Source organism: Rhagoletis zephyria, unplaced genomic scaffold (assembly GCF_001687245.7).
Source record: "Rhagoletis zephyria isolate East Lansing unplaced genomic scaffold, Rhagoletis_zephyria_1.1 Rzeph_scaffold_00150, whole genome shotgun sequence".
Taxonomy (NCBI): Eukaryota; Metazoa; Arthropoda; class Insecta; order Diptera; family Tephritidae; genus Rhagoletis; species Rhagoletis zephyria.
In genome coordinates, this window is record NW_016157234.1 from 350,553 (window position 1) to 359,942 (window position 9,390).

Below are 9,390 nucleotides of genomic sequence, written 5' to 3' on the forward strand. Positions count from 1 at the left end.
AGCAGCCTTAATTGCAGAGCAATGGAGTGCACTAAAACGTTTGCTGAAGCAGCCTCAATTGCAAAGCAATGGAGTGCACTACAATGTTCACTGTTCTCTAATAGATTAGGTGAAAAATGCAATATTTTCGCATTTAGCAAAATTAAAACACGTTTTTCGCAGTAAAGTGAACTGCTTTGGCTGTTTCAACTCGTTCTTCTTTTCGCTCTATTCTTTGTTTACTTGTGGTACACAAATGTCAACGCCCAGGACGGCGCAATCTTGTATTCTATCATTCTTGGAATCTAACATATATGCGCACAAACAGCGCTGCTCAGCGCTGAGAGCGCCCTCTGCTGTTAATTCGTACGGAGTACATCGCAAAGCAATAGGAGTGTACTCGTACGCCCAACTATCTAAAGTTTTAGAAAACTTTTACTGGTTTTGCGTACTCGTACCCAAAAAACTTGCAAAGTAGGGGAAATTGAGAGAGCAAAATGTGAAAGAGAGCTGCAAATTTCTGCTGGAAAAATTTTTTCCAGCTAAAACTTGCAAGTAAGAAAATCAGCTGATCACAAACACATGCTTGTAAATAAACAAGAGAAAATATGGCCTTTTTGAGTTATTTATTGCAAATTTTATTATTAATGCTAGTATACAACGAAAAAGTGAGTAAATTTAATAAGCACAACGTTTGTTAAGTTTATTTTTCGTTAATTAGCCATTACTATCCAGTTTTCTTTACGTTAGTGTGTGCTAACTATGGTTGCCGTATGACATTTTTCGTTTGTACCATAATTTCCCTTTAAATATACCAAAATAGATTTAAATGCAGCATGCTAATTGTTTTTTTGCTGAAGTTTTCGGTTTTGGTAGGTTGGTTGTTGAAATGAAAATTTTATATTTATAAAGCTACATCTGTAGCTACATATGTATATCTATTACATTTTTTTGGATCATTGATGGGTGTTTGGAGAGACACTCTTGTTTTTGAATGCGTCACCGTGTGATATCAGAAATAATTATGGGAAAAATAACTTATTCATTCCGATATAATTTATTCAATTGTATAAAATGCTAAATCGGGGGAAAATGTACCAAGCAGAAAATAAATTGCCAAATTAATCACCAGTGGCAACTGTGCAAGTGATCAGCTGCTTCACCACGATTGAGAGAATACATTCTTGCTGCTTCACAGGTTGCAAGTTTTTGCAAATTTTGCGTTCTCGTACTTCTGTTGATATTTCGTCTCTTTGAGAGCGAATGCTGCTAAATTCTCAGAACTTTTGCTGCTGGAGAATTTTGCCCTCTCAATACGAGTACACACCTAATGTAATGTTGATTATTGTGTTAAAATCACAGAATAAACAGTATACAGAAGAGGCATGTCGACTATCGAACCAATTTGAATTTATGGCACGAGCGGTGAGGCAAGCAAGGGTATCACAAGCGGCGCTGCCTCTGTCACTTTAGCAGTATTTTACTCGGCTGACGCTATTAATTCCATCGTCGCTATGACGACCAGATGTTAACTAACTTCGTTTTCTATCACGATCAGCGTTGCCGTTTTGATACACTTGTATAATTTTTAAGGTTTTTTTTTTCTAAATTGTAATATCTGATACTTTTTTGTTTCCAAATGCAGTACTTTGATACATTCGGCTGGCAGAAATGAATTTTTGAAAACTATGAATAGTATTACTAGTATCTGATAAAGTAAATTAAGGTATGTCGAAAAACGCTCGATGCAAAAAAACTGAAGTCAACATACATATGTATGTATTGTGTGGGTGAAAGAAGTTCATAATACTAGTGGCAGAAATAAAACAAACGTCTTATTTCAACCAGTTTAGTCCATATCTCTTTTGTTTATTTAATATTTAAATGTTTTTATAAAAGTCGACCTCATTTTATGTATAAGTACCAGGTTGACTGAGCTTTGCCCGGAGTGCATATAATTTTTAAAGTTTTCAAGATTTGGATAACTTAAAAAAAATATTTGGAAATAAACAAAAAGAGAAGAATTTCCATATCTATTAAGTAAATTCCTTACTCCAAAATTTAGGTGGCAACACTATTCCGAAATACGCTCGAATGAATGGTACATATCTTGAGCGTATATGTACTGTGTATACATAAAAAAAATATCTTGATTGTAATTAACAAAATACAAATTTATATTACATAGAAGCGTGGCAACCCTGACTAAAGTTCTCAGTAATACCTCTCATTTGATATCCATATTGCAATGTTTTAGATAAATTGTGTAGAATCGAAAATAAGAGGGCAACCTCACACTATTATCCTAAGAGATAACGTTTTGTATATAGGAAAAGCGTTGCTTAAGAACCTTCTCTTCATACCCATGAATAGTAATATTTTACCTTTTTTATCTAAACAAAAAATTTAATAAATTAGCGATTCAAAATAGGTGGCAACCTTAAAAAAATATTTTTGAATTAAAGACCTTTAAAATACCTTCCATTAGATACTCATATTATGATGTTTTAATTAATTTGTAACTAATTTCGAACAGGTGGCAACCTTATACGAGGCTTCTCTGAGATAATGTCTATTCAGATAACCATAAAATCCAAAACATTATCTGTCTACAAAATTTCATCAAAATCGTTAGAGCCGTTTCCGAGAACCCTATGAATATATATATATATATATACTAGCAGACCCGGCGAACTTCGTCCCGCCCAAAATTAAATTTTTTATTGAAATATTTGGTCCAACGTTTTCGCCATAACTCAAGTTCATGTTTGGTTTTGTGGTCGACAGAAGGCATATCCCCATTGCCGTCTTAAATAACCTGACGAAAGCGTTATACCAGGAAGAAGTCCTTGCGGCTCGATAGTGAATCGTCCTTGAATCTGTATAGTATAGTTGGTGGCAATTTACAAACTGGTGAGTATCATTGGTCCACATTCTGTTTCTGTCAACGTAAAGCAAGGACCGCAATGGTTATGATGGTTGATTTAACGGGAGTAATTTAACTTTGATCCCTGTTGGTTCCAGCGCCACTAAAAATTGTCATTAAAATCGTTTCGGTCGTTTAGGAGGAGTTAAGCCACCAGAATAAGTCTTTTACATACTGACACTCTTCGGCATTTTTCCCCATACAAAAAACTCTCACGCATTCGTTATACGGAGAAAATGCGCAACATAATCAGCGAAAAAAATTCTCAAAAATCAACGGTGTCTTATAGCCATTAAAAACTTGCACTTTATGATACTGAAATTGAGTGAACTACAAAACTGCATACTCAAAATTTGGTACAAAAAAATTTATTACGAAAAAGAAAAAAAAAAGCTCTATTCTGGGTGTATATATTTACAGATAGGTAAAAGTTTCAATATGTTTGGAAAGCACCACTTCCCTTTTCCAGTAGCCCCAAAATCTCTATACCAATTTGTGTTTTTCAGTTTTGAAATTGGTTTTTGTTGTTTTTATTCATCTTATGCTTCAGAGATATACGGTATGAAGAATTCGATATGCATGGGTGATGCCAAGCTCCCTTAATATATCCAAAGTCTGCAGTAGGTGTCCAAAATTAAAAAAAATCGGTACAGCCGTTCGCGAGATCACCTCTTATAAACAGAAGGAGCTTGTCTTTATATAATTAGTGTAGGTAACACAGGGCAACACCGATTTTGATGCGGCAAATGTTGAAGCTGGTTTTAATAGGTTTTTTTTGCTGATTAAGAATGCGTAAGTGTAATGTTTCCATCAGCTCCAGATTTTGAGAAAAATGTGGTGAAAGTGTAAAAAAATCGTGTTTTTTGCAATATTTGAGAAGCTCTAGCAATGAAACAAAAGGTGATAGAACCTTCCACTTAGGCTTAAATTAAGGCTTGGACTTCTGGCTTCAATCCCTGAAAATACCATTCCTAACCCGTGGCCCTAAGGCTACCTATAGTCATTTATTTATCAGCTAACACTGATTTTTACACCATTTTTGACGATAAAAAGTAAATGAGTATAGGTGACCATTAGTGCAAGGTGCAGGAATAGTACTTTCAGGCATGGTAGTCTGTAGTTCTAGCTTTAATTTAAGCCTACGGGTTCTATCACCTTTTGCTTAATTGCGGTAGGAACTCAAACTTACCGAAATCAGTTATTTCTGCTCAACAAATGACTATAAGGGCTGGTTTCTCCAACTCAACTTAGTTAAGCCAATTTTCTCGACTCAGTCAAGAATAAGCTGTGTAAAACGTAGGCTAACTTTTGACTTAAGTCCAAAAGTGGCTAAACTAAGTTAAGTTGAGTTGGAGAAACCAGCCCTAAGTGACCATCAAGCAAAGGTGCGGGAACTTGCTTTAATCAAAGCCTAAGTGGAAGGTTCTACCACCCTTTGTTTCTTTGCTAGAGCTTCTCAAATATTGCAAAAACTTGATTTTTTGACAATTTGACCTCGTTTTTTCTTAAAATCTGGAGCTGATGGTAACTTTTTGCTTACGGACTCGTAATCAGCACAAAAAAATCTGTCAAAAATAGCGTTAACATTTGCTGCATCAAATTTTTTTCCTTTTTTGTTGGCCTGTGTAATAAGTATTGTTAAATAGCCAATACCCGCATGTTTGCGGCGCCTTCAAACACCTTTCGAACTGTAAAACAATGACTCGATTCGATTGAAGATTTTTTGGAATTGATCGGTTCTGGTCCAGCTATCAGAAAAAATATCATATATGTTAACCAAGCCAATAAGCTACCTACGTGGTAAATTGCAAGCAAATCGGACCATTAATAAGACTGTTTCGAATAGTTCGGTCTCTGACCCACTTAACGGAAAAAATGGATCCTATATGCTAATCTAGGCAAAAGGCTACCAACGAACCAACTGCATTTTTTTAAGCATAGCTCGACCCCTGCGCCAACTATCGGAAAAATTAAAAATTTGTGCACTCCTTCTTCTAAACACGTTTCCAAAAAAGCAGCACCCATTTGAATCAGTTATGAAACATAGGAGAAAATTGTTCCCAATTGATTCAGGCTCCCAATGAATTTCACAATTATCCGAAATTTTCCAAGCTTTCGTCGAAAAAAATTCAAATTTTTCGCGATCTTCCGGATTTTTCCGAGTTTTCCACTTAGAATTCTCTATTTTTCCATTCGAATGCCATTCCGAAGGAATTGCACACAAAATTCCATACAAAAAAATCAATTTTCGATTTTTCCAATTTTCCGACTTTCCCGGAGGGATTTCCCAAAATTTTCTTTCGTAAAAACCTTCTCCTGGCAATTACGAACAACTAAAAAAATTTAAGCCAAATCGGTCCAACCGTTCTCAATTGATGAATTACTATACATTTTTCACACCATTTTTATATATATAGATATACATATATATACAAGAATTGTTTGTTTAATGTAATAAGATTAACTGCATTTAAATGCAAAATTTCAAACTTTTTACTCAACAGTTTTAGAAAATTTTTAGGTACACAGTTTTATAGCCCATTAAAATAAAGTGCAATAAAATGCAAGTTTCAAGCAGTTACAAAATACCGTTGATATTTGGGGATTTTTTAAACGATACTGGGCATTTTCATGGAAGAAAATGCGTGATACCGCCACCAAAAAAAAAATATAAAAAATCAACGTTACTTTTAGTCATTTGAAACTTGCACTTTATCCTTCTGTAATTTAATGGGCTATACTTAGAACATTGCGTACCTAGTATTTTCCTAAAAATTCTGAGTAAAAAGATTAAAAACAGGTTGAAACAAAAAAGTTTCAAAACACCCCAAGCAATCAATATACTCAGACACTATGGGCCAAATATAGTTTTAGATTTTTTTTATTAGAACTTTGTAATTTCAAAGATATCATAAATTCTAAAAATTATTTAAAAAATCAGTGCAATGTAGAATAAAAAAAGCGTTGTAAAATGGGCACCAAATGAAAGAGAGAATTCTGTAGGATTTAAAAAAAATTAAAATTTTATGGTTTCACATGGACGAATTGGTATTGAAAATGTCCTCTTAATCAACTTTATTTTTTTAAGCTAATAAAGGTAGATGAACTATATTCTAGGACGTTGTCGAGTTTATATCTATTAGTCCTTAACATATAATTTTTTCAAAATAAATATTGCAAAATTTCAAGGATATTAAACAACAACAACAATTTTTGTTTAGCTAACTTCGATCCTGTACAAAAAATGTCTATATACCAAATTATGTAGGACTAATACTTTCGAAGATTATTAAAATTTTAGTAAAAAAATGTATTAATTACTTTATTTATCAATTTTTATTTTTTGGGCATATTGAACTTTGATCGACTTGGGCGAGCCTAGGATATTGACCAAAAATTTTCAAATTTCACACAGATTTTTTTAAAGCATAAGGAATCATATTTTTGCTATTACCAATCAAAATTCTAAAAAAGTGGATTTTCGGCCCACGCTATTACGCACCTAAAAATGTAATCTGTTCTTTCTCTACAGAATTTTCTCTTTAATTTGATACCCATACTGTTTTCCTGTTGTACTTACATTGCACTAAATTTTTTAAACCGTTTTCTGAATTACTCATATTATCCAATTTTCAAAATCCTTTTAAGAAAGCCTGGCTTCGCGAATATATTAATTTTTTTTGTGTGTAAAATTGCCTATCGCACGGTGTTATGCGTATATATGTACATATATTTAGCTAGACATTTATAAAAAAATATTAAATAAACAAAAGAAACAGCAAAAACTGGTCAACATAAGGCGTTTCTATTATCGCCACCATTGCAAATTACAAATCCCGAAAATCGCGGAATTATTTTCCAAGAAAGAAGGACTTAAAAAGGCCGGGATCCCGGGATTAACATCCCTAATACATATACATACATACAAACACTGGTAGAAGAAATGATAGAACCTTTCTAAATATTTTGACCATTTTTGGCTATATTTCTTTGGTTTATTTGATATTAGGTTAGGTTAGGTTGGGCGGCAGTCCAGAAGTAGGACACACTTAGGCTCAGGGTCCTTTGTGATACCGCATGAGGGGTTTTTAATTATCTCCATCCCCTGTAAACCACTTGGTGCTTAGCAAGAATGTGCAAAGACTCCTGAGCTTGTTCTCTGCGTTTTGATAGAGCGGGGCAGTGACAGAGAAGATGTGGGATGGTTTCCTCTTCGTCTATATCCATGCAGCTTCTGCAGTAGTCGTTCCAGGGTGCGCCCAGTCTAGCTGCGTGTAATCCGATCAGACAATGTCCGGTGAGAACTCCAGTCACTATACAAATGTTCTGCCTACTTAGATTAAGTAGAGACTTGGTGCGCTGGGCGTTCGTGGCGGGCCAGAGCGTTTTGGCAATGTGACAGGTTGGTTCCATTCGCCATCTTTCATTGGCAACTTCTATGAATTTTTCATTCAGTAGATATTTGCATGTCCGATGTGGGATTGCGAGAGTAGTATCCCTTATGTCTGTATCCGGCAATGTCGTTCCATGACGCGCGAGTTCGTCAGCCTTGCAGTTTCCCTGAATGTCGCAATGGCCAGGTACCCAGACAACGTGTGTGCTGAATGTCTCAGCCATCTCGTTGAGAGATCGGCGGCATTGAGCAACTACTTTTGAAGTCAGCGACATATTTCCCAGAGATTTTACTGCCGCCTGGCTGTCAGTGAAGATGTAGATTTCATGACTAGAAATCGTATCACACGGGACCAGTGATGCGGCCTTTGAGATAGCTATCAGTTCCGCCTGAAAAACGCTGCAGTAATCAGGGAGGCGGAAGCTGAATGATATGCCAAACTGTTCCGAATAGACCCCACCACCTACTCTTTTTTCGAGCTTCGATCCGTCCGTGTAGACATGGATGGATCCGCTCTTCCTGACAGTGTCCATTGACCATTCCTCCCTTGAGGGAAGAAGGGTCGTGAACATGGCCTTGGAAGTGCGGGTGGGCGGAATGCAATCGGTTGTCGGAAGCTGAGTAAGGTCGTTCAGAATTATTTGATATTAATAATATTTTTTAACAAAAGTCTAGTCATTATATAGCTAGAGCCACATAGATCAACATTTAAAACTTTGTGAAAAAATTATGAAAATTTAGCAAATTTGCACCAAAAGTCCCAAAAAATTTCACTTTTGACTACTCCTTCTGGGTGTTTAAACTTTTCCTAACTTACTCTTTGGGAGGCGAACACATCGAAAGGGAACTCCTTTTTGTATGATCTTACTGATTTAATGTCTTATTAATCTATTATGTATTGCCTTATTTCTGTAGCTTTGTAATAGGTGTAACTTTTTTTTCAGAAAAATTATGACCAATAAAAATCGTTATCTGACTGGTATATCCCAGCTCGATATAGCGGCGCAACAAGTTGGCGTGATGCAAGAAGAGCTGCAGGCGTTGGAACCGAAACTAAAGCAAGCATCAGAAATTGTAAGCTATACTTAAATATTTCCATATTTTCCCCAGGGCTGACTCATTTGCATTAAATAATTTTGTTCATTTAGGTGGCTACACAAGTTGCAAAAGTAACTGCCGATAGCAAGATCGCCGAGGAACAGCGTGAATTGGTTAAGCAGGACGAACAAGTAGCCACCGAACAAGCAGCCAAGGCACAGGCGATCAAAGATGAATGCGATGCCAAACTGAGCGAAGCGCTGCCAATTCTAAATGCAGCTCTTGCTGCTCTTAACACCTTGACTACAGCCGATATTGCTGTTGTCAAGACAATGAAGAGCCCACCGATTGGCGTGCGAATCGTCATGGAAGCTGTTTGCATATTGAAGGAAGTGAAACCGGATAAGATACCAAACCCTTCAGGGGTAGGCACAATTGAAGACTACTGGGGAGCTTCAAAACGTGTGCTGAGTGATATAAAATTCCTCGATAGCTTAATTAATTTCGACAAAGACAACATACCCCCACATGTAATGCAGAAATTAGCGCAACGTGTGCTAAGCAACGAAGCTTTCGATCCCGATAAGGTGAAGTCGGCATCAACGGCGTGTGAAGGTTTGTGCCGCTGGGTCATTGCTTTGACTAAATACGATGTGGTGGCAAAAGTGGTGGCCCCTAAGAAAATAGCACTGGCGGCAGCCGAAGCAGAGTATAACGTAAGTTGCTTTACGTTAATACCTACATATGTACATATCGTCACCTGAAATGCAAAAAGACGCAACAAACATCGTAACTTAAATCCATAAAGTCGTAACTAATACAAAATTAAAAATTCACTTTTTATACCCGAGCGCACTTGTGCACAAGGGTATTATAACTTTGTTCACATAACGGTTGTTTGTAACAGGCAAAACGAATCGAGATAGATATAGACAAATGTATACATAAATGATCAGAATGAAAAGATAAATCGATTATGCGGTGACTGTCTCGCCGTCCGTCCGTCCGTCCGTCTGTCCGTCCGTCTGTGCACACGATAACTCGAGTAAAAATT

General features: G+C 36.3%; 1 protein-coding gene across 1 annotated transcript in view; it reads left to right on the plus strand.

The window, feature by feature from the left end:
- Dhc36C (Dynein heavy chain at 36C) overlaps positions 1–9,390 on the plus strand; it is a 136,579-nt gene that overhangs the window by 125,137 nt on the left and 2,052 nt on the right. Inside the window, exons 19-20 of the mRNA XM_017639341.1 lie at positions 8,243–8,372; positions 8,447–9,052. Coding sequence (XP_017494830.1) covers positions 8,243–8,372; positions 8,447–9,052 — 736 coding nt within the window. The remainder of the gene's footprint in view (positions 1–8,242; positions 8,373–8,446; positions 9,053–9,390) is intronic.